Source organism: Impatiens glandulifera, chromosome 6 (genome assembly GCF_907164915.1).
Source record: "Impatiens glandulifera chromosome 6, dImpGla2.1, whole genome shotgun sequence".
NCBI classification, from domain to species: domain Eukaryota; kingdom Viridiplantae; phylum Streptophyta; class Magnoliopsida; order Ericales; family Balsaminaceae; genus Impatiens; species Impatiens glandulifera.
In genome coordinates, this window is record NC_061867.1 from 49969121 (window position 1) to 49995885 (window position 26765).

At 31.8% G+C, this 26765-nt stretch overlaps 2 protein-coding genes across 2 annotated transcripts; both read right to left on the reverse strand.

The window, feature by feature from the left end:
• Window positions 1–2202: 2202 nt before the first annotated feature.
• Window positions 2203–3097, reverse strand: LOC124942772 (nuclear transcription factor Y subunit B-4-like). The gene has a single exon (XM_047483329.1). The coding sequence runs from the start codon at window positions 3018–3020 to the stop codon at window positions 2559–2561; it is 462 nt and encodes a 153-aa protein (XP_047339285.1). The 5' UTR covers window positions 3021–3097; the 3' UTR covers window positions 2203–2558.
• Window positions 3098–24862: 21765 nt separating this feature from the next.
• On the reverse strand, window positions 24863–26200 carry LOC124943782 (probable methyltransferase At1g29790). The gene has a single exon (XM_047484253.1). The coding sequence runs from the start codon at window positions 26198–26200 to the stop codon at window positions 24863–24865; it is 1338 nt and encodes a 445-aa protein (XP_047340209.1).
• Between the last annotated feature and the right edge of the window lie 565 nt (window positions 26201–26765).

Genomic DNA, 26765 nt, shown 5'->3' on the forward strand with positions numbered 1-26765 from the left:
AATAAAAATAAAAATATGTTAATATATAAGTTAAAAATATATAAAAAGTAATATACAAAAAAACCATAAAATATTTAAAATACTTAATAATAATTATTATTTTTATTCAAAATTTTAAAATTACAAAATAAATAATATTAAATTAAATAAAAAGAATAAAAAATTCAAAATAATAGTATAAAATATAAATAAATTAAAATAACAGTAAAACTATAATATAAAATAATATTATAAGAAATACATAATTAAATATATATATATATATAATAAAATAAAAGATATATTATTTAATAAAAAAAATTATAAATATATATATATATATATATATATATATAAAATAATATTATACAAAAATAATTAAATATAGTTTCAAAATTTAAAACACAGTATCAAAATTAAATATAATATTTATTTGTTTAAATAATTGTTATCAAATTTAATATATATATATATATATATATATAATTATAATTTTGTTTGACATTTTATTAAAATAATAAATTTAAATAAATAAAATATATCATTCTTTTAAAATATTTTAATGTAATGGACAAAAATAACTTTAACTAATTTTTAACTAATTAGCTTAACCAATCAATGTTATTAAATATGTTAATATATATATCTAATTAAAATATATTTTATTTAAATTAATATTTCAAATAAGATAGTGTAAAAAATATATAATTTTAAATAATTTTTTTTTTCAAACTAAGCAAAACTTTCTGGCTAAGAGTAATGAGAAAATGAATATTTGACGTAATTTTATTGATGAAAAAAATAATAATTTTTTTTTTCACTTCATTTTCTTCTCCGAATTTAATTGTATAAAAACAATGAAAATGAGATCAAATTCTATTACTAAACCTCGATAAAGCAATAGGTTTCTCTTACTTAGTAACATTTCCTCACAATTATGAATCTCCAATGAGTTAGTCCAATTCGATTCGGAAGATAACAAACTCTTCTTCTTGAAAACTACTGTATTATTGTTGATCAACTCTGTCGATCTGGGAATGTATCGGTTCTATGAAGATGCCGTTATAGATACTTAAGATTATCTGTAACGACATACTCATATAATCGTTACAGGAAGACATATATGAAACGGTTATTTTCAAATAGCTGTATACAACTGTTACTGACTTTTGTTCCAAAAGTCTTTTTTTCTACTTTAGTGAATATTGATCGAACCTGCCCAAATTGGAGTGCAATCTAATTTGTGCAACCTTGATTGAACAGATATGACACACTATTGACACTTTGAGATCAAAGCAAATAATTTGACATATATATGACCACTCTTAGAAGTAATGATTACTATAATTGATACAATGATAATAACAAATTAAGGCAAATTAACAATCAATAACTAAATAATCTAGTATTTTTAATTCTCGTTAACAGAAAACATAACCTGTAAAACCATAAGAAAAAGTATATAATAGCTCAACTACACATTTTACAAAAGTACTTAGACATAACCACCAGCTCAATTCACTATCAATAACTAACCGATCAATCTTCTTATAACGCATTAACATTTGTATAGATAATATCAACTATATAGAAAAAAGTGAGAGTTTATAATCAAGCTAAAATATATATAAATTTTTTATTTAAAAAAAAATAAATAATTTTGGGTTTGATTCTTATTTGGAATGCGACTAATTCCTGCGAGTTAAACACATAACCCGCAAACACACTTAACCATTTAACCAGATATAGAACTAGTTGCTTGGCGAGCTCGAACCCAGAATATTAGGAAGGCTAGGAATATTCAACTCTTGTTACTGCTAGACTAGAAGATGGGATAATATATAATTTACGGCAACTGAAAAAAAAAATTGCAATTGATTAGCTAGGCACATATAATATAGATATCTTATTTATAAAAAAATCACAATAACAACCCTATTCTAAAATTCATTTTAGTTGCTTGAGAGTGCATATTTGGTTAGGGATACAAAATTAGGGTTTTATATTGATCAGATAACCGAGTTTTGATGATTTATTTAAAAAAAACACATATATTAGACTTGGATATTGACACATGAAAAACATAAATCAAGTTATGGATCAACTTACATTGACAATCAATAATAACACTTTTTATTTTTTAATAAAAATAACAAGTTGTATAGATAAAAGAAACTATAAGAAAAAGTTATTTCATTATCAAAAGTAGAAAAAAACTCAAATTCACATTTTACAAAAGAATTACAATACAAAAAAGAAAACATTGATCAAGAACACCATGTCTCAAACATTAAACATAACCTTCTAACCAACAATTTAAAATTGATTAGGATAGTCATCTTATTATCTCAATACAATTATCAAAATCAAAATGACAACACTATTCCAAGAATTAACAAAGGATCAATACACAATTAGGGTTTTAAGTTGAGATAACTGAGTTTCCAAGATTCATTACAAAATACACATACATAAATTAGATTTGAGATATTTACCCACCAAAATGAAATGAGAAAACACAAATCAAGTTATGGATCAACTTACTTTTCCCTATGATCTTTTTTGCTTCTCCTTATCTTTCATGGCTTGAAAATATTTGATCTAGGGAGAGATCCTTCGCCTCTTTCTAGGATTCTAAACTCCAAGGGAGCTAGGGTAGTATTATCATGATCCCCGCTAGATTGATCATTTTCCCTAGTATTTGATGCTTCCCCGTTGTTTCTCTTGGTTTCCTTTCCTCTTTGCCTCTCATACTCCCTATATCTATGCATATACTTTTCCATAGCCTCACCATAGTCGTCGAACCCTAGCGAGCTTAAAGCCCAACAAACATCGTCCCCATTCAACGTTCTCCTATTCTCCTTGTGACACTTGTCGGATGCTTCCTCAGTGACAAAGCTTATGAACTCGGATACACACTCTTGCATTGTAAGTTTGGCTTCTTTGGAGATCTTTGCTGATGGGGGCAAGATCTGCTTCATAATCCTCCCCACGTTTGCAATGGGAAGCAACCGATCTTGATCTCCATGCTGATCAGCCATTAATTGATAATATAGTTACACTTAATCTGATCAGATCTTCTATAACATAGACACCTGTCCCTTTTAGATGATAAGGAGTTGTCTTTATATACAACTCATGTTCATCCCTTTGATGTACCAACACGTGCTCGAATATATTTCGGTGATAGAGCTGTCGCGAAGACAATCTTGATCGTTCGTGTGTATCACTCGCGTTCTTGATTTGAGATTGCATTTTGACAAACCAATAGAGAGCTAGGGAGAGAGAATGTAGAAGAAGTTGAAGTTATATTTTAGTGGGAATGAAAGTGGAGGATACAAGGAGCGTTTAAGACCTAAATGTGTTAAGTGAGCACATTTATAGAGATCATAGGGCCCATGTGCACTTGGGACACAATAAGACGTCCCACAAATTAGGGTTCATTGGCTTAGAATGATCTATAATTATATATTTGATATAAGTCTTGGGCAGATAAAAGTAACTATTGTACTAAAAAATGACATGGGGTGGAAACCATGATTACAAAGTCATCTTCTTTTTACCAAGATAGAAAATATTGTTTTTTTCATGATATGAAAGAAGTCCTTACTTTTCGTCGATAAAATAATCATCTACTAACAAAGTTTAGACATGAATTGTCACAAGTTTAATTGAAAAAATAGCCAACCATCTAAAGCATTGAAAAACGTCAATAGAAAGGGAGCTAAGTTATAAGGTCAAAGTTTTTAATCTATCTTAACTCAGCATAGATATGAATCCATTCTTTTTTAAGTGAATGCAAATATACTTGATCAAGAATGTAGTTAGGATATGAAATTGGTGGAGTTAGGATGATGATGAATGGGCAAAGATCAAGAATGTAGTTAGGATAATGACGAATTGCAAATATACTTGATTTGATTAAGAATGTAGTTAGGATGTTTATACTACCTTCTTTATCAAGGTATACTTGTATGGATGAATGCAAATATTTTTCTCAAAACAAGCGGATACAAATAAATCATACAAATCTAATTTCTTGTTCTTCATAACTCCCACCGGTTTCGTTATGAATTTTGAAAAAAATTAAAAATAAGATGAAGAAAACAAACACATTCCGATTCTGACTTTCATATGATTGTTTTTTTTAAGTAAAAATTGAATTTTAGACCCTTATTCTCTTAATCAAAATTTATTTTTACTTAACTTACACTAGTGAGTTAAAGAAATAAAACTAAAAGTAAAAAAATATAAGTTTTACAATGATAATATTAATTTCATCACACCAAAATATCTAAATTGAGAGCTGTAATAATAATTTAAAAAGAATAATTAGGCTGATAAAAGAACTAGATAATACTAATAAACAAATTAACCAAAATTTGTAATAATTGTTCAAACCCACAATTAATTAATAAAATAAGAATAGTAGGATGGTCCCCCATCTCTTTCTCTATCTATACAAAATCTCTTCAACTTTAAGTATTCCCAATATGTCTGGATTTGGGTATGATTAAAAATGTAATAGCTAGGTTAAAAGGAATGGTGTACATTTGTGCACGTTTGCATGTTTGGGGAATGGGATCACCAAGACCTAACAATTTAAACCACCTGCAAATCCTTTTCTATTTGTTTAAAGAACATCTAGTGCCTTCTTGACCTAATATTGAATCACAAATTATATAATTTATTTTACAACTTCATACATAAAACACATTAGCACAACATGAGAAAGAAGGCATCTCTATTATTTAATTATGAACAAGCTAGTGTTTGATGACATCAACACGATTCCAATTAGAGTAAAAAAGTGAATATTGATGCAATATGAAAATTTCTTCTTAAGTGTATAGCTTGTCATGGTATGGAAATGTTATTCGAAAAATCATTTATTTATTTGTTTCAATTCCAATTAGAGTATAATTGATTTCTTTTTGGAAAAAGGTGAGATTCTTTTTTAGTGGATTAGTTTTATAGATAATTTGTATTTGCATCCCTCCTATATATCTTCTTCTTTTTCAATTATATAACTTCTCAAGTCCAACTAAAGAAAAGGTCACATATAATGGCCGAACAAATTAAGGTCATGTTATGGTATAATATATAAAACAAAATACATGTGATCATGACATGGCATGGGTTTTAATGAGTTAATTAAAAGTTAAGGATACAAATACAATTCAAAAAAAGAATAACAAATGTTACATTTTCTTCTAATCACCATAGATCTCACAAGAACATCCCAAAAGAATGTTTTCTCATTTTGTTAAAGAAAAGTTTCCCGGAATTCTATATCTTGAAGGTGTAACCGATATCAATATGCGTAGATTCTTGGGGAAAATCAAATTCCTTCTCTTGAATAAAGAAAATTATATGCAAATTACAAAATATCTTATGCTTTAAGAAAAAACCATTAATCATTTTTCAGAAGTAGTGAAATATTTATGTTCATTGTTGTGCGAAAGAACAAAAACCATTCACAACACATAAAGGATGCCCGTTTCTAGGATAAACTGTGTCAACACAAATAAAGGTCCTTTTACGATGAATGAATAACTTCATTGAAAATTATGTTAACAAATAATAACATATGTAAGGGAGTTTACCAATCTTATGTGTAAATCGGTGAAAAAAAACTTAATTTAAACAATCAAGGGTCTGTCTACTAAGATCTCATGTTCGGTCCTCACATAAAAAGGGATTATGATTCATAAATTGGTTCCAACAATATGACACAAATACTTACCACTACATATTACAAATGCCTATTTAATGACAATCTTCATTACCATTTAGAGACATGTTCAGACTATTTAATGTTTTGTTTGAATAAACAAACTTATCTTTAAAAAAAATGTGGTCAGGGGTTAAGCAGATAGCCTACAAAAACAATTAACCATTTAACCAACTTGTCGGCTGATGGGCTCAACCCCAGGACCTCTCAAGAAGGCTAGAAATATCCACGTATTATTGTCGTTAGGTTAAAAGAAGGGATAAAAAAAAATTATCTATATTTTGTTACTATTTAGTGAGGTTTTACATAATATATATTTTAACAATATTTAAATATAAATAAAACAACACTAGAGAATAAATACTTGAATTATTCGATCTTCACGCACTCTAAGTCAAAAATAATTTTATTTGAAAGATCAAATTTGGGGAAAATGTATGATAATGTAAGAAATGATAGATGATATATTTGTTTATTTAGATTACATCAAACAAAACAAACCTTAAATAATCTCTTTTTGAACTTGGTGTTTATGTTTTGGGTTGAAAAAACAAACCTTAAATTGACCAGACAATTTACTAATTTAGGTATATTATTATGACTTTACATATATTATAGTACAAAATATTTAATCCGTACATAAAATTTAGAAATTAGAAAAGGTTGAATGAAAAGATTAAGGAGCTTTGCTTTAACTTGTACTTGATTTCAATTTTATATTTATTCTTTAAGGTTTATTAGCTAATTACTAAAAAGTTAACTAATTTATTTATAGAAAGATTGAATTTTTAAATTTTTTTTAGTGTAAGAAGTTTGAACGATATCTTATGGTCATAATCATGTCCCACACAATTTAAAACATTCATAGTAAGAATCGAACATAAATTTTTCAATACTTTATATGTTAAGGATATTATGTAGATCCATTAGACATGATCTATTGCACTATGAAAGTCATTTTTGAGCAATGAACATATTATTTCTTGACAAACTTTTCAGTTAATTTCATAGGAAGTTGAATCTTTTTTTTAGTTTTCTTTCTTGTATGGATGCATTTACAAATGATTGATCAAATTAAATGGAAAGTGTTTTATTGCAATTAAACATTGTGTCACCTAAATAATAACAACATTTAAAATTATAAATAAATAAACTGTACTTGTAAGTATTTCCATAAGGAACTCCTACCATGCAAGAACAATGTCTATCCAAGAAGAAGAAGAAAATATTAATATATTTACTTACATATTATAGTGAAAGAGAACATTATAGCACAATTTTACACTACTACATAATATGAAAAAATGAAAATAAATAAAGGAATTACACCTTCATAACATTAATTGAAAGAACAAAATTAGTCTCTTGACTTCCTTTAAGAATGCAGTGTGAATAAATATAATCAAAGAAAAATCCCTTGACTCTAATATCTCAATTTGAAATCTCAAATCATATCAAGTCGAATCTCGATTCAATCACATAATCTCTTATATCATCTGCAAGAGTTTGTCTAAAGAGACAACTTTATAACAAGACAATCACAACCGTAATAATAAGAAAAACACGCTCAACATTGAAATAGTTTGCTCAATATATAAAAGAATTACATTGACTTAAATTTTTAAGAAAAATTAAAATTTTAGAATAAAACTATATCATTAAACAACAATAATGTAAATATGTGAGTAGCATCCACCAACATAGTCAACCATTACAAAAGTCATATACAATAATTTTTTAAACAATATAACAAATTTAATTAATTTATATTTTCGTGATCGCAATAATACGGTGAAATCCATAAAGAACAGTTCAGTTTAAGTTATGACATAGTTTCTCGTAAGATATTAAAACTATCATTCAAACCACATAAAAAAACAACAAATGTACTAATATTAATCACAAAAAGTATATCAATATAAACATCTCAAAAATTAAATCAAGATAAACCTTTCACAACAAAATAATCATCACTCATTTTGCGTCACGAGTTTAATGTTGGTCAAAGTCATAAGCACTAAAACTAATATTAATTTTGTAGGCCTCAGACCCGTCATTCATTCATTCCTTTTTAGCACATAGAACTCAACAACAATATATATATATATTCTTTTGAACAAATTCATTTCACAAAAACAAGAATAAAATATCCTAACATTGTATGATTGTTATGAATTAGTTTATACCCAACAAAGCAGATAACCACAAAAAAAAAAGAATGATAGTCAAAAAAACAATTCAACAACATAATTAATATATATATATATATATATATATATATATATATATATATATATATATATATATATATATATATATATATATATATATATATCACTAGTAGAAAAAGGGGCATTAGTAAGGGCTAAAACCGTTACTGAAAGCATCTAAAGCCGTTACTGAAACTTATTTGTAACGGCAAATAAAACCGTTACCAATCGTTACTAAAAATTACGTTACAGAAAATGAACTAGTATCAGTAACGGCGTTCGAAAACCGTTACTGATAGTCATGTAATAACAGTAACGGTTCTAGCCGTCTAAAAACCGTCACAGAAACGACACAAGCATCTGTAACGGTTTTCGAAAACCGTTACAGATAGTAATGGGACAACAGTAACGGTTTTAGCCGGCTAAAAACCGTTACTGAAATGCTTTAGTATCTGTAACGGTTTTAGAAAACCGTTACAGATGCTTGTGTCGTTTCTGTGACGGTTTTTTGTTTCTTAAACCGTTACAGATAGATTTATAGTAACGGTATTTGAAATTATTTAACCGTTACTAAACCCTAATGGTTTTTTTTTTTTTTTACAAATTTTTACCTATTTAAAACCTCAATCAATAACCAATAACCAAAAACCAAAAAGCACACAATCATCAATAACCAAAAACCCAAAACTACAATCATTAATTCAAAACAATAATCATCCACAAACTACAATCCATCCAAAAACTACAATCCATCCAAAAACTACAATCGTATCACAAATTCACAAAAACCATTAATTAATGTAATTCAAATTACATTCAACTAACCAGAAGCGACGATCACGAGGAAGGGGATCATCTCTAAGTAGGAGGGGCATCATCTCGAGTGGGAGGGGCAGGTGGAAGTTGATCACGGGGAATCCTGGCTAATAAGAAGTTCATCGTCGATCTCAGCTCAAGCATCTCATCCCGCATTCTCTCACGCTCCCTTCGAGCTTCTTCACGTTCATCCTCACGCTGCATCAATAACTCTGCGCGTTCCATTTCACGCTGCCTTTGTGCTTCCTCACGCTCCATTTGACGCTCCATTAAGGCTTCTTCGCGCTCTCTCCGTGACTGAAGCTTCTCAGCTTCACGCTCCTCTCGCATCCTCTGTATCTCCTCAAGTAAAAGTGCGTTTTGCGTGTCACCGCGCTGTGTGCTAGTACCACCCCGAGCATCAGGTCTAAAAGATCTAGGTGTGACACCGGAGCCCAAACCCACAACTCGCCCATGTCCCTGAGACCCGAATGCGCACTCAGCCAACTGCAATTCATTTCTATTCGGGTCTTCTTCTATAGCAGTTCGCAAGGCAGTCTACAAACACAAATTACATTCGATTACATACATACATAAAATAAATAAAAGAAATATAACTAATAAACACGACTTACCACTTTTTCTTGAATAATAGGGGGAACCTCCGGATTTGGATCTTGCAGAGTCGGTTTCTTTGTATGAGTGTGCAGAAATAATTCTGCAAAATTAGGCGACGTACCGGTAGTCTTCTCCTGTACAAATTTAATTATTAATAAAAACTTAATAACTTTATAAACTTTGTTATTCAATGATAAAACGAACCATTTGCTTCTCCACTTGAGAAAATGAGATGCTGCCCGCATGATTCTTGTACACAACATGCGACCTATTTTGCGCATTCACAGCACTTGTTTTCTGCAAATAAGAAAACATTTGTGTTTAATGAATGATTAATGTAAGAGCTATTTATAAACACATTAATTTACCTTGAATTCCGGCGTGAGAAAGCGACGATCAAGTAGATAATTCCAATCACTAATTTCGATCTCGGGAGGGGGATTTGCCCTAATCGCTTGCTCGTCACCTTCACGGGATTTAATGTACATGGTGTTCCAATGACATCTCCATCTATCCCATAATTTGTTGGCTTGAAATAAGCTTTGTCTTCGATATTTGTTGATGTCATCCCCCACAGCCACGAAAGGATCCTAAATAGTTTTCATTAAAATACGATTATAGATTGTGTTGAATACATAATGGACTTAATAATATAAAAAGTTATATACCGTGATAGCCATCCATATGTGATCTAGCTGTGTGGAGCTCAGGTCCGACCAACGCAAAGTCCTATGAGGTAGTGCATTGGAGTCTCGAATGACACTCCCAATATGCCTCGACCAAGCTGTCCTATTCTCGCACATTGGTTTACCATCAACAGGGTTAAATTGAAGAGTCATCTTTTGCCCCGCTTGCAATCTACCAACAGCTTTATTCTTGTTCTTGCCCCGTCTCCTTCTCGAAATAGATCCTAAAATGAAAAAAAAAATTATGTAGGATCACAACAACTAACTTAAGCAAAAACACAAGTACCTCCATCTTGCTCCTCAGACGGGGGCTGTGTCTCATCATCATCATCATCATCACCGGGGATAGTGTTGGGTACACTATCAACATTCATAACATCATCAAGGTCCAAATCAATTTCCCCGACAGATTGACACAATTGCACGGGATCTTCTGAATGCTCCTCGGTCCTTCGTACAAGCTCGTGTAGCGCGCTGCTTAAACTCTTACCTTGCATTCTTTTAGGTGCCATGATAGCTGCAAATATTGAATGTCATGTTTATAAGACGAATTTACAAGTAACCCTTCATAGAAATTAATTCAACCTTAATTAGAATAACGAGGATTTATTGGTGTCACAATTTTCCATTCAAGCCTTGATGCCATATCTGTAGAGTAAAAGACTTGTTGTGCTTGGCTTGCCATTATGAATGGTTCATTTAATTGAGTCTGTAGAATCCTGTTGATATTTATACTAACATAACCATACTTATCAACTTTAATGCCCCGATCTTTGTGATAAACATCAAACCATTTGCATTTGAAAAGAATCACTCGTCTTCCACAAAAGAATATCACTTCTATGATTTCATTGATCACTCCATAGTAGTTAATAGTCTCGGTCCCATTATTACCAACAACCAAAACCCCGCTATTTTGGGTAGTCAAGCTCTCGTCATGTTTTTCAGTGTTAAACTTGTACCCATTTATTTTGCACGAGTTATATTTCTTTGCATACAATGTAGGCCCACGTCCTAAAATCTTAAGATTCGTTGTCCTATCGGATTGATCGGTTAGTTGCTCCACCTATATATTCATTAGAAATTATTGTTAAACTAATTGTCATATACTAAAAAAGAAAATTGATAACACGATTACTTACTCTTTCTTGGAAATATCTAACGTATTGTTTATCCCGAGCCTCATTGGAAATATTAGGAGGGCATGATTGAACGAAATCGCTGCCCAAATGACAGATTAAATTATTATTTAAATCATAGCTCATAAGGACATTAATGACATTAATGGACTTACTTATAATATTCTTCAGCTTCGCGACAATTTTTTAAAATGTACCAATGAGCACGCTCACGATCACCCGGTTCATATGTGTAGGATGTGCCATTAGATAAGTCTTCCATAGTGATGAAAATGGAGAATGTTGTACTTGTATTTATGGATTCATCATTTGACTCTTGATCGTCCAAATATCGGGCACACATGCTCATACTCTCATTCAAAAGGTAACTCTCGCTGATTGATCCTTCTGGAAAGTTCCTGTTCCTAAGGTATTTCTTGAGTGTGCTCATATATTGTTCAACTGGATACATCCATCGATACTGAACGGGCCCTCCAAGACAAGCTTCAAAAGCTAAATGAACTGGCAAATGCACCATTATATCAAAAAAAGAAGGTGGAAAGATCTTCTCCAATTTGCAAAGTGTCAAGACAATGTCGTCATGTAATGTTTCCAATTGCCCGCGTTGTAAACTTTTTTGACAAAGCAACCGAAAGAACTTTGCTAAATTCACCACGGCATCGTACACATCATCGGGAAGTAGGCCACGTGTAGCTAGTGGAAGGAGATATTGTAATAGAATGTGACAATCGTGACTCTTCAATCCTGATATTTTTTTCTCCTCCATGTTTACACACGCCCCAATATTTGAACAAAAACCGTCGGGCATTTTAATATCTTTCAAAAACTGACATAAACGTTTCTTATGTTCTGAGGACAATGCATAGGGGGCCGGCGGACACCGAAGAACACCATCAACTTCAACCGGATGTAAGGAATGTTTTATGTTCATTATGACCAAATCTTTCCTTGCTTTAATTCCATCCTTGGTCTTTTCTTTGAAATTCATTAAAGTTCCCAACAAACTATCACATATATTCTTCTCAATATGCATTACATCCAAATTATGTCTCAACATCAAAGATTTCCAGTAAGGCAATTGAAAGAATATACTGAATTTGTTCCAATTATCACCTCGGGATTCATGTATAACTTTCGTTTTCTTAGGCAGGTACTTTGTCAAACAAATTCCCTTTAGATCTCGCGCTTGCAAATGAATTTCGAAACCCGATAATAGTACAGGAGGATCTCTATGCTCTGTATGCCCGTCAAACGTATCGGTCTCTTTGCGCCATCGATGATTAGACGGGAGGAATCGTCGATGATTCATGTAACACTCCTTCTGGCAATTTGTTAACCTCAAAGACGCGGTGTTCTGATTACATGAAGGACATGCCAATTTACCCTTTGTACTCCATCCAGACAAATTTGCATAAGCCGGAAAATCATTAATAGTCCACATGAGAGCTGCCCGTAGATTAAAATATTGTTTTCTGCTTGCATCGTATGTCTTCACACCGGTATTCCACAATTCCGTCAACTCTTCAATAAGTGGCTCTAGAAAGACGTCTATACAATCACCGGGACCTTTTGGTCCTGGAATGAGCATTGAAAGAAGAAAATTGTTTTTATCCATACATGTGGTAGGAGAGACGTTGTAAGGGATGAGAATAACTGGCCAAATGCTGTACGATGTTTTTCCGCTAGCAAAAGGTTGAAAACCATCACTAGCCAAACCAAGTCGCACATTTCGAGGTTCTGTTGAGAAATTTGGGTACAAGTTATCAAAGGTCTTCCATGTCATTGAATTAGCAGGATGCCTCAACACATCATCTTCGGGATTGTTATCTTTATGCCAAGTCATGTGTGGAGCAGTTTTGGAACACATGTATAATCTTTGCAACCTCGGTTTTAATGGAAAATAGCGCAGAGACTTGTTGGGTATATACTTACCATTCACCTTCGTTCGAATTGCACCATTAGATTTATTGACATTCCACCTAGAAAGCCCACAAACTTTACATTGCTGCAAATCCTTATCCTCTTTACGAAAAAGCATGCAATCATTCTTACACGCGTCAATTGTTTCGTACGATAGGCCCATGTCTTTAATGAATTTCTTGCACTCATAATATGAATTCGGTAGTTGATTATGAATTGGCAGTATTTCCTCCTTCAATAAACTCAACAATAAATCAAATGACGTGTTTGTCCACTGACCTACATTCTTGATGTGAAGAAGTTTAAGTAGAGTTGAGGCTTTGGAAATGCGAGAACCTTCATACAAAGGTAGTTTTGAATCGTCCAACAATTTGTAAAACGTATTAGCATCATCAACGGGAGGCTCATTTTCACTCGACCGTTCATTATCAATGTTGACATTAGGGTACAAATCACCAATAATATCTTCCATTAGATGATCCTCAACAATAATATCTTCCATTGGATGATCCTCACAAACTTCAACAGGTTCGTCTTCCATGATATTAGTCTCGTTATTTGGTGGTTCATTGATCGGTTCGTCTTCGATTTCATCATCTGATTCATCTTCCTCCACATTCTCGGTAACAGCATTTACAAGTTGACGTCCAATTGATCTCTTTTCACCGTGAAAATACCAAAAACCATAATTTTGTCTTATGCCGTATACAATCAGATGGGATCTAACCACACTCTTATTCTCATATACTCGATTTGCACACCTTACACAAGGACATGCAATCGATGACCTACCCGTAGATCTTTCAGCAAATTCTATGAATTTGTCAACCCCCTCACTATATTTAGGATCGGTACGAAGTATAGTCATCCATGTTTTGTCTGGGATTTCCATCTAACCTAACATACAAATTAATAATCCAACAATCTAACATCAATAACCTAACGTACAAATCATTTATTCATCTACTAATCCAAACATGCAATAATCTAACATAAAATTAATCTAATAATCCAAACATGCAATAATCTAACATAAAATTAATCTAATAATCCAAACATGCAATAATCTGATCATACAAATAATCTAACTTAATCTAATAATCCAAACATGCAATAATCTGATCATACAAATAATCTAACTTAATCTAATAATCCAAACATGCAATACTAACTTCAAATAATGTAACTTAACATTCAATATTATCTCTAATCTAACATACAAAGTATTCACTAACCTAACATCAATAATCTACTTAGCATTCAATATTACTAATCTAACATACATATAACAATCTAACTTTAGCATTGAATATTACTAATCTAACATACAGATTACATTGATTGTAAATAAGAACTAACCTTAATCTGAGAGGGAAAACCAAGCAGCGATAGGAATTACAAGGGCAAACGGCGAAAATTGAATTTTCTGCAAAATAGAATGAAAAAGAGTATTGAGAAATAATGCACTCAGTCCTATTTCAAATTAACTATTCAGCCAAACTATAAATAAAATACACAGTCCTCTTTTCTAATAAAAGAGTTGCAAAATAAGATAGAACTGTCACTTAATTGCAGGGAATATATCATCTTGAAAACATCATACAATAACTGAAAGACTTTTTACTTTGGAAAGCATTTCATACAATAAAGCAAGTCTCAATGGCTCAGGCACAGAGTTAGTTTAAATTTTAATATCTAGCAAATGAACCCTCTAATTAGATCCTAAATCTACAGTGTTCTTCTATCTTTGTTAACTTGCAAATAAATGAGTAAAAAGGAAGTTCAATTATGTTGGTTGTGAATAGTAGGAAAATAGTCGGCAAAGAAATTTCAACATGATAAAGTAAGAGGGGCAGCCATTAGGAAACAAATTAAAGTAAAGATCCTGCCAACCATGCAATGGACTTAATTAAAATGTGAAGGGTATGGCTGCAAATCAACCAATCTGTAGTCACATCATCCACTCATAAAATTGACCTATTTTGTCTGTTTTGGTAGATTATATATAGATTCGTTTTCAAGGATTAAGAAACTGTACCTGTGATATTAGTATTGCTAAGATTGATCTCTTGAAGACTTGTTACTCATAAATCTTTTAACAAGACAAGAAGCCTGAACAGGGTATAATGGGGAAACTGATTCTGTTGAATAAATTGCAGCATTCAACATTCAATCAAATCGACTTCAAATAATCAAAATAAAAAGGGCAGAAGGAATGGAGAGTTTACCTTGATCGATCGAAGAAGAATAAATGGCGGATGGATTCTTGAAATGTTCAGCGGGTAGCAGGGAGATCGAGAAGACGATCAGCGCGCGGATGAAGAAAAGAGAGAAAAGAAACCTTACCTGGCGGCGACGGCGACTTCAACTATTGATAAACGACGGCGACGGCGACTTGAGGAGACGGGCGGCGACGGCGACTTGGATGATTGGAAGATGATCGGAAAGAAGGAGAAAGCGCGGAGGAAGGAAAAGAGGGAAAGAAAAGAAAGGAAGTTATTCGCGGGTTATTAAAGTCCATCTGTAACGGTTTTGTAATAACCGTTACAGATACTAAAGAGAAAAAATAAAAAGACGGCTCACTTTCTGTAACGGTTTTCTAAAAACCGTTACAGATACTAGAAGAGAAAACGAAAAGACAGTTCACTATTTGTAACGGTTTTTGCTCACCGTTACAGATAAATTATTAGTAACGGCTATATCCCAATGCCGTTACTGATGATGCTTCTCTCAAACGGTAACTTATGTCGTATCTGTAACGGTGAGCAAAAACCGTTACAGATACTAGAAGAGAAAACGAAAAGACAGTTCACTATTTGTAACGGTTTTTGCTCACCGTTACAGATAAATCATTAGTAACGGCTATATCCCAATGCCGTTACTGATGATGCTTCTCTCAAACGGTAACTTATGTCGTATCTGTAACGGTTATTTATAAACCGTTACAGATAATAGAAGAGAAAACGTAAAGATAGTTCACTATTTGTAACGGTTTTTGCTCACCGTTACAGATGACTTATTAGTAACGGCTATATCCCAATGCCGTTACTGATATTCATATCGAAACTTTAAAGGGATAGTGTATTTGTAACGGTTTATATAGCCGTTACAGATGTACTTGTATCAGTAACGGCTTTCTAAAGCCGTTACTGATAAATTATATTAGTAAGGGCGTTCGAGCGCCGTTACTAGGAGTCGTCACAGAAGACCTCTTTTCTACTAGTGTATATATATATATATATATATATATATATATATATATATATATATATATATATATATATATATAAACTAAATTGAAATACTAATTTTCAATTTTTAATATGTTTTTGAAAGGGTAATAAATCTTTTTTGAAAGGGTATGTTAATATTATCTTTGAATTGGAATCATTTTGCTAGTCTATAAGTCTATATTGTCCTTTGACCTATTAAAATATATAGTTTCTCTTTTTAGAATGAATATCATTGGGAATCAAAGTTTTTTTAATGATTCGAGTAAGTGTGTTCAATCACATGTTTAGACTTGTCTAGAATGTATCTGTATCAGATATTTTATGTGATATATATTCTTTACTTCACTTGGTCTTGTTTGGATTGAAATTAAAAAAAAAATTGGTTGATTACTTACAAAGAAATGATTTGTGATAATCTTTAAATACTTAGGCCTTGTTCGAATTGGGGTTATTTAAAAAACCTAGAGGGAGAAAAAAATAATGATTGGTGATGATTTTGAGGAGGTGATGATTATTTTTAGTAAAAAAACTTAAAAGGTATTGGTATATATAAATAAAATAATAAATAATAATTTAAAATAGAGGGTATTTTAGTATTTTGGTTAATGAATTGAGTGATGTGATTGTTGAGAAGTGATTAATTGGAAAATTGATTTGGGTTGGGTTTTTAAAAAAACCCAAAAGAGAACAATCCCTTAAATTATATTAAAATATAATAATAATTTAAAATATAAAGTATTTTTTAATATTTTAATTAATGAACTAAGTAATATAATAAATGAGAGAGAGTAAGATAATGTTTTTTAGATTGAATTATTTAAATAATTCAAATCGAACAAACTCTTTTTTTTTATTTTTTATTTTTATTTTGGGTTATATAGAAAATAAGAAACCCAAAAAAATAGTTATTTGAGTTAAATGATTAAATATATGGATTAAAATAAAAAATTTCTATTTTTAAACATTTATTACAAAGTGTCTCTTCAAACTGCAATTCTAGGATTTACAACTTTATAGGGCAGGGGTTGCATGCATGATCCCACTAATCTTATAATTAATTATTTAATTATCAGAGTATTAGTGGAAACACTCAATATTTTTTTACAAATGAAATTTGGAATGGAATACTCTAGACGTTTTAAATTAAGTCTTTTGAGGACGTCCTTGAAAAAATGATCGGCCTTGTTTGGCTTCTGGGTTTAGTGTCTTCTTTTTAAAGTTAATAAATAATATTATTTATTTTTATATATTATGGGTGTCTTTTTTATTTTTTAATATATTATGAGAGAATTTTGAGTGTGTACCTTTTTAACTGTCTTTTAGCTTTTCCTTCTTTATGGATTTTTAAATTAATTTTTATTATAAGATATGGTTTTTCTTTGTTATTGTTATTATAAGATGGTTGGGTAGAGACCTAATTAGTCATTTTGAAAGTGTGGAATGTTTTAATTTCTTTCAATATTAAATTGAAATTTATTGTATTAATTTGAATTTAAAAATTATTATTATTATTATTGAGTTTAGATATTTTGAATTTATTTATATAAATGACAACCTTAAAAAAGTGTAAATAATGAAACATTTAAAGTTATGACTAATTTGGTGCAAAAACTTCCGTTCAATCCTAATATCTTTGATTAGTCTCATTTATTATTTTAGTATTATATTCTCAACAAATTCTTCTCAAATCGGTTTATCAAAAGATACAAATCTAGTATTTCACTGAGATTTCCAAGATTTTATATATATAAAAAAAAATAGATGGAAGAGTTTCTATCATGCATTAGAAACAAAGAAAAGTTTGTTTCTTCGTTCCAATCAATAGGGAACATGTTTGACCACTTAAGAAATGGATTCCAATGTAATGTCAAAGTTCAAGAGACATCTCACATAACATCACTAATCATTTGTTTTCCCTTCACAAACGAGTCGAGTTAGAACTAACCAAAAGGATGCGATGAGAGTAGGATCTTTAGGAGCATAAATACCAACTTTGTTTCATTGCGTCCTAAGTGATGAAAAAGAGCCATGAATATCAACTTCGTTAAGAAATAACTTTCACAACTATATATTCTTTTGTGAAATATTTGGTGCGAAAGGATTTGTAGATTCTGTTACGACTTGTTTCATAAGGTATGTTTATGGGTTCTTGATTTCAAGAATCAAGTTCTTGATCTCTAGGACCGGTGGGAATTCTATAATCAAAGGGCAACGGAAAGTTTTTTAATAGAGAATTTGGGATGAGAGGATAGAAGAACCAAGGGTGAGAAGAGAAATATTGTTGGTCTATACCAAACAGTCCATAATAAATATAATAGACAAATGGGGGGTGAAGTTCATATCTTCACAGGGGCGGAGCCACCCATGGGCTAGGGTGGGCTCCAGCCCCACCTAAATTAAATTCCTAAAAGAAAATTTTTTATATATGTGTTTGACATGTGAGTCTTAGCCCAGTTGGCTATGTTATTGAAATGTGAATATGAGGTTAGGTGATCAAACCCTGGCCTCACCTTTAACTTTTATATATAAAAATAATAATAATAGTGTTTTATATTTCTTAATTTTAAACTATTTCAAAAATTTATAAGAAAGTATAAATTAATATTAATAAATAAGTTAAAATAAAGAATTTGATATTCCTACTCAAAACTTAACAAATCTCCTAGAATTGATGTTGATGTAAGTTCTCTTAAACTTGATCAAACATTACGTATTCCGATATGGAAATATCCTTTTAATCAAAGGGATGAAATTAGACGAGCTTATATCAAGATGGGGTCATATCAACCTATTAAGGATGAGTACCCGCTGACCAAATTTGGAAATCAAAATCGACGGTTCCAAAGTCATTGGTTTAAGAAATTTACTTGGTTAGAATACTCTCATTTGAAAGATGTTGCTTTTTGTTTCTTATTTTAACATAAGCAACCCCAAAAACCTACATTTACAATAGATGGATTCAAATATTGAAAGCGAGTTAATGATGAGGATAAATGCTCTTTTGTTATGCATATAAGATATAATATTTAACCACATAATAGGGTAGTTGAATATCTTGATAATCTAATGAATATCCTTGTCATATTGACAAAGTACTAAATGCACAGTCTTCAGATGAAAAACAAAATAACAGATTACGACTTACAACAACTATTGAAAGCACTCGGTGGCTCACTTTGCAAGCGTGTGCATTGAGAGGGCATGACGAGTTTCCATCTTCTAATAATCGTGGAAATTTTATTGAAAAAAAAGCGAAACATAGAAAGTTAAATCTGAGATGTAAGTTGGAGTCAGCCCCAGGTAATTTTTCATCCTGACTCCGCCCCTGTATCTTCATTATTCCATTCATGGGTCATTGGGAAAGAAAAATCAGCCTTGTATAGGTGATGTCTTGCCCCAGAATATTCGGTTACAACTACATAGAAAATAACAGAATTCGGTTTGTAAAATAGAAAGGGAAAGCAAAACAAAATATTAAAACAACAAACAGAAATCTGGCCCATGTGCACAATAGGACCGAGAAAGGGTGCTGGAATTATTCTAGGACCGATGCCTTAATTTGGAGACCCTAACATTATCTCCCCCTTCAAAATTCGTCGCCCTCGACGAAAAGACCGTGGCTTGGTTAGCCTCTAATGCGCATGCCCCTATCTTCAAAGAGAATTCTTTTCTCTTGCTTTCCGGTCGGATTTTCAGCAGGTCTAGCAAGTGTAGGAGTGTAGGACCGCATTTCTTTAAAAGCTTTCGGTCTTCCAGCTCAGATCAAGCACTAGGGTGTTATCAAAAATCCAGATCCAGTCCTTCCTTCGGCCCAGCACGCCAGGTGCAGCGAAATGACCATTTTCCTTCCGATTATACTCTAGAATGTCTTCAAACAACCAAGCCTAGTCATTTTTCCGAACCAGCAACACATGTGCAACAACATAGCCATGTCTTCTAATTACCTTCCTGGCTGGTGGTCGGTTGTTGGGTTGCTGGAATAGCTGGTTGACCTCTTTGATTATGTGCTGGAAATTTTCAGGAGTGTCTTCCAAAACAAGTGAAACAATTTGGCATTCGTTCTTACTCTTTATTTGTACCGTGGCAGCAACATTATAATTTTCCAAGGTCTTTTCTAGTTGGCTGCCTTGTATTATGTTGACCTGCGACCGAGGGGTACCCTGCTGGACCGTGAATGTGTGCAAATAAATGACATGTTCGTTCCCTGTCTCAAACAGCAAAGGTGGGTCATAAAAACCTGATTCTTGGACGGGTTCATGGACTTTTTGGACTTCTTGCTGATTAGCCGGGGCCATGAATATTTTGGATTTGCACCTATGATTGGGCTCCCATTTTTTATTGCAAGTATAACACATGTCTTCCTTGGGATCGGTTGTCCAGTTCGTGCTCGGCTAGGCCGTATTAACATTGCATGGTTTGGGCAGCAGCGGCGGTTCAGCGCTGTACAAGGGCTTGTTTCTCATTAGGGACCCGTAAGTTGCTTCTTGGGCAGCACTGACCTATTTCAAGTTCATGCGTTGTCTCATGGGGGTGTCGTGTATAGGAGGACCTAATCGCAGTAAGAGATCTTTCTTGAATACATGCCACGTCAAGGCTTCCATATGGTTGCGGTTATGCAAATATGAGTCATGCCACGTTCTTGCCTCTTTTGAAAAGTGAGTGTGGACAATATCCAATTTTGTGGCATCATTCGTCTTGCCCACCCTAAAGACTTGCTCGGCAAATATGAGCCAGCCCTCCAAATTAGTCCCATCAAATTCAGAAATATTAACATTTGTGAGCCGGGTTAGAGGAAGGTAGTGTTAGCCATATTGGGAGGGCATGTTCGGAGGAAGACCGTAGTAAAAGGCATCAACATAGGGTCGGGTGCGGGGATCTTGGCCATTATTAAACGCACCACTTTCAATGGCTGTTAAAATTTTTTCAGCGGTATTGAACCTTTTGTCCATATTTTGCTGAAAGGCATTGTGCACAACAGCCTGTTCGGTCATGTGTTGTTGCAGGGAAGCTTGCATGGAGGCATATTGTTGGGTCAGGCCTTCAAGTAGGGTCTTAAGAGCATCCATCTTTGTTTGCTATCGGGTTTCTTTCATTTGAGGATCGTCTTGCTCTGATACCAAGAATGTTACGACTTGTTTCATAAGGTGTGTTTATGGGTTCTTGATTTCAAGAATCAAGTTCTTGATCTCTAGGACCGGTGGGAATTCTATAATCAAAGGGCAGCGGAAAGTTTTTAATAGAGAATTTGGGATGAGGGGATAGAAGAACCAAGGGTGAGAAGAGAAATATTGTTGGTCTATACCAAACAGTCCATAATAAATATAATAGACAAATGGGGAGTGAAGTTCATATCTTCATTATTCCATTCATGGGTCCTTGGGAAAGAAAAATCAACCTTTTATAGGTGATGTCTTGCCCCAGAATATTCGGTTACAACTACTTAGAAAATAACAGAATTTGGTTTGTAAAATAGAAAGGGAAAGCAAAACAAAATATTAAAACAACAAACAGAAATCTGGCCCCTGTGCACAATAGGACCGAGAAAGGGTGCCGAGAAAGGGTGCTGGAATTATTCTAGGACTGAGGCCTTAATTTGGAGACCCTAACAGATTCTTCGAAAACAAAATCATGAAAATGTTAAATTTTCGATTTTTAGAAGGTACACTATCAACAAATAATAATGGTTTCCATTTTTGTTCAAATGAATAATTTGAAGACAAAAACAAGTGATTGTAGAGTGATCATTTGAACATACCTATGAATGAAGATATTTCCAAAATTTACAAAGTAGAAAGGAAGTGAGTAGGAACAATACAATTTTATTACTGCAAATATGAATTATTGAAAAGAATAAGATATTGATTAATTAAGATATTTTCCTTCACTATTCATGTTAAAAAAAATGGAATTGAAGGAAAATAACAAAAGAGAAAATAAATTATGAAAGTTCTAGACTTATTTATTATTTCGTGTAGATATATGTTTTATGTGTCAAATTAAGGAACTAAATATATATTTCTTCGTGATGATTGAGGTTGGATCGAAAAATTCAATTTTCCTCTACCAAAACATTTTGAATCTTTTAGATAACAGTATTCGATCTCCTTTAAAGTTTAAGATTTTTGTAGTGTTTTGGGATTCAACATTAATTTGTTTCTTTATTTTGTCATATTTTTTTTTTTTTTTACTTTTTCTTCATTTCATTAGATTTTATTGTTGTGACTATGTTTGTTATGTCTATATATGATTCAACATTCATGTCATATGTTCAAAGATGGTTATATTAAATGTTTGTGTTAGTAGAATTGATAATTTTATTAATATAAACTTATCATTTTAAAAAATAACTAATTCAATATTAAGAAAAAAATGTTTAACAAATAACTAATTCTCTTATAATGTTTGATTAGTATGACTTAGACAGGTCTTACAGGTGGGATCCATTTCATCCTTGTTCTTTGGCCCGCTCAATATATACTAGGTCTTCCTTTGTTTTGTTAAGTAACAAAATAAACATCTTTGATTTCTAACAACAAAACATGTCATCTTGAAATAAAAACATAAATAATACATGAGAATTCATATACATGAAACAACAATTAGATCATCCAAATAATTTTATCTCATAATCCAATGTTTTTTAGATGATACACACTTAATATATAGTCCACCACTATTTTGTTATCTATAGGTGGGAATGGAGACATTAATCGGAATCACAATATGTGAATCATTCATTAGAATCCAATATCTACAATATTTCAATTTCCCCGCGATAACGAATTATCATGTTATGGATAACGGCAAGATGTGGACAATTCATTCATACATTTCTCTGTTTCATAGCTTCATTATCAATAGGGTCACCTTATAATGATGTAATATATTCATATGTGACCCTGGTGATGCAACATATGCATCTGTATAGGACCACGTAAACATATATATTCATAAAATTCGAACTCTTCTCTTAAAAATGACTCATACATTTCTCTGTTTCATAGCTTCATTGTCAATAGGGTGACCATAGATGAAATATATTCATATGCATAGGGTTGACTTTATGGTGATGTAACATGTGCATCTGTATAGGACCACCCATGTATATAATTCTTTTTTATACAATCTTAAACTTGAACTCTTCACTTAAAGTCACTAAAATTATAAAAATAATAGATAACTAACAAAAAAATTACTAAACTCATAAAAAGATAACTACTAACCAGCCAAACTAATTTGATTTTGCTAGGTTATTATATTAAACTATTATATATTTTTATATCATTTTAAAAATTGTTTAAAAAAAAAAGTTACATAAGCCCATGAATATATAACTTTTGGGCTGGGCCTGATTGTCAAGCACCTAAGCAAAAATATTAGCCAATATCATACCACGTCAACTACTAATTTAATATACAAGAGGATCTATTCTATTTTAAATCATGAATAATTATTATTGATTTCACAGGGGGAAATCATATTAAATTTATAGATAAATATAAATTGTTTGTATTAACATAATAAAATTTTAAAAAATCAAAATAAATAACTATTCATAATAACAAAATCTTGATTTGATAAAGATAATCTCTAATTTATGACATGATTGATACTTTCAGATATATAATAAATTTATATTGTAGCCTGCTTGGTGTACAAAATTTGAAGTGTGGTTTCTCTATGGAGGAAAGCAGGGGATAAAGTTCTAGAATCAAAATTAGGGATGAAATAGATAAGTGAATTATTCGTCTCCAAACCTATTTTTATTTTACTATCCAACCGGGTCCTGACGGGGTATTTTTATTTATATCCACATTCTCAATTTGTCGGGTATCCGATCTACGACGAGTACCTCATTATCCGATTAAATATTTATAAAAAATTTATACATTAAAAAATAAGAAATATAACTTTAAAATTATTGATATCAAAAAAGAATAAAAATTGTATTAATTAGTTGAAAATATAACAACATTATATTATTGTTATTAAAAATTGAAGAAGATATAAAGAGGTTAATGTTGAAAATTAAAGAGAATATTGAAGTGAAAAATAGAAAAGAAAATAACATTTTATAATAAAAAAAATGTGAAGATGAATAGTAATGAGTAATTTAATATTATTTTGGTTTAAAAAAAAGAGTATGTATTTGAAAAAAGTATTTTTTTTAAATATATATATATATATATATATATATATATATATATATATATATATTAATAATATAGTCAGGTTTCGAGTTTAGCACTTATCCTCAAATCATATCAAGTAAAATTTCACATTTCTTATTCTCGACTCTGAATTGAACTTCAATATAAAATACACAATCCCGATCATTGAATACTCACAAGTATATAGTGTAGTATATAGTGTATGTATCATTGTCATCCCTAATGAATATAGTATCACTCCTAAAACAAAATTAATTAAATGATATCATGATTTCTACAAAATAACCATTTAAAAATAAATTCATTAATTATGATTTTAACAATTTTGTTTACATAAGACAAACAAAATATCCAAAACTACCTATATCACACACAATTCACAATGATCTTGGAGGTTTCTCCAACAATGCAGATAAAAAAACCTCATCTTTAGACTTGGGAGAAACAACCCATTTATGTTTCTTATACCTAAATTGAAGAAACATATACATATAATCATCAACATCTTTTCGGTTACAAAAAAATTGATCAATCCACAACAATCCCCCCGGTCTCAATATCCGATCCCAATCGAACAATACAAAGTCCATCAATTGCAAGTCAATCCAACCATCCATAAACCCCGTCGTATGAATCAAATCCATCGTGTTATCGAAAAATGGTAGTCGTTGATTCAATGTCACATAAAGAGGAATTAATCCCCTCAACGCGATTATCTCATTAAAAGGCGCCCCAAGGTTAATTGCGGTTGAAACTATTGTCACATTTTTTTCCCTCATCCTAGCCGCGAAAGTCCCCGTCCCAATTCCATGGTCAAGCCCAATCCTTATTTCGCCCGGTTTAATCGCTAAAACATCATTTATCAAGAAATCCGATGGATTTTTCGTATTCGAACCATTAACCACCCACTTAACCTTTTCCTTCTCCATCTCGAAACAACCCGTGCACTTCGAAAAGCCTCGTTTCGAATTCTTACTCGTGAGACACTCGAAATTTCTACAATTGTAATGAGCCCATCTCACGTTTCCACCCATAGGTATTCTCCATAACGACTCGTTTATCGAATAAGGTTTCGTGTAAAGCTTCGACGCCCTCGTGAGACATCGCCTCCGAGGTAAAGGATCACAACCGTTGATCATGAGCTTTTGCGCGAGAATCCAATCATCATTACAATAAGATCCCACGTCATAATTCATATACTCTTCCAATTCCTTCTTCAAAACAACACAAGAATGTCCGATCGTGTTGTAAACACGATCCGACCCATAAATATTGAAATTACCATTCCGATTCTCCTTAGGAGTTATGTACTTACGAATCTCCTCGATCACGAATGAATTGATCAAAGGCACTTGATCCTTGGTTCGATTGGGAAGCCGAATCTGTCGAAGGGCGATATGAGCTTCATATAGAGGAGGCATCACTTCGAATTCAAGAAACTTCTTGTAATCCGAATTTGGTTTCTTCTCCATGTTTTGTAAAGTGGATTCAATCTTGTCTTGTAAAGATGATAATTGATCAAGAACATCTTGAACCCTGTTTGATAAGGCTGATAAATCAAAGCTTCCATGAAAATCATATGAATCTTTAACTCCATAAAAGTGTTGACAAATGTCTTCTTTATGTAAGAAGAAACCAACAGAGTAGAAATTTATCAAGCTTAAAATGCTCATAACTATTACAAGTCCTCCCAACATAATCTGAAGAAAACCCATTATCTTTAACTTATGAAAACAACAACTTCCCATCTCAAATCAATCAAAAACCTTAAAATGTTAGAAAATGAGATGGTTTTGGATTTTGAACTTACTAGATCTGATTTGACTTCTCTAAATGCCTTTGCTTAGAACGAAAGATTTGATCTTTGATTGAGCTGGAAAAGTGTATGTTCAAAGGATAACGGATTTCATGAGATAAAAAAAGGAACAAGGTTTTGGGTATGTTTTTGTAGTGTACTAAAATTAGATTTGAGATTTGATTTAGTTTAGTTTAGAAATGAAGACATTATTTAATGTATACATCGGCGGTGTTGACTGGGAAACTGAGAAAAGGCTGTCTTCCCATTGGATCTCATTTCTTTTAAGTTCAAGGGTTGACAATTAGCATAGGCCAAGAAGAGAAGGAATTAAAAGTCAAATAATTGAAATTGAGTGTTTAATTCAATGTTCATGTATTCTATTTAAAAACATCTTATTAATTTCTTAAATAAAAAAAAACTTTTATAGGAACTTAATTCTTCCTTTTATTGAAAAACTGCAATTACCTTTAATTTTTAGACAA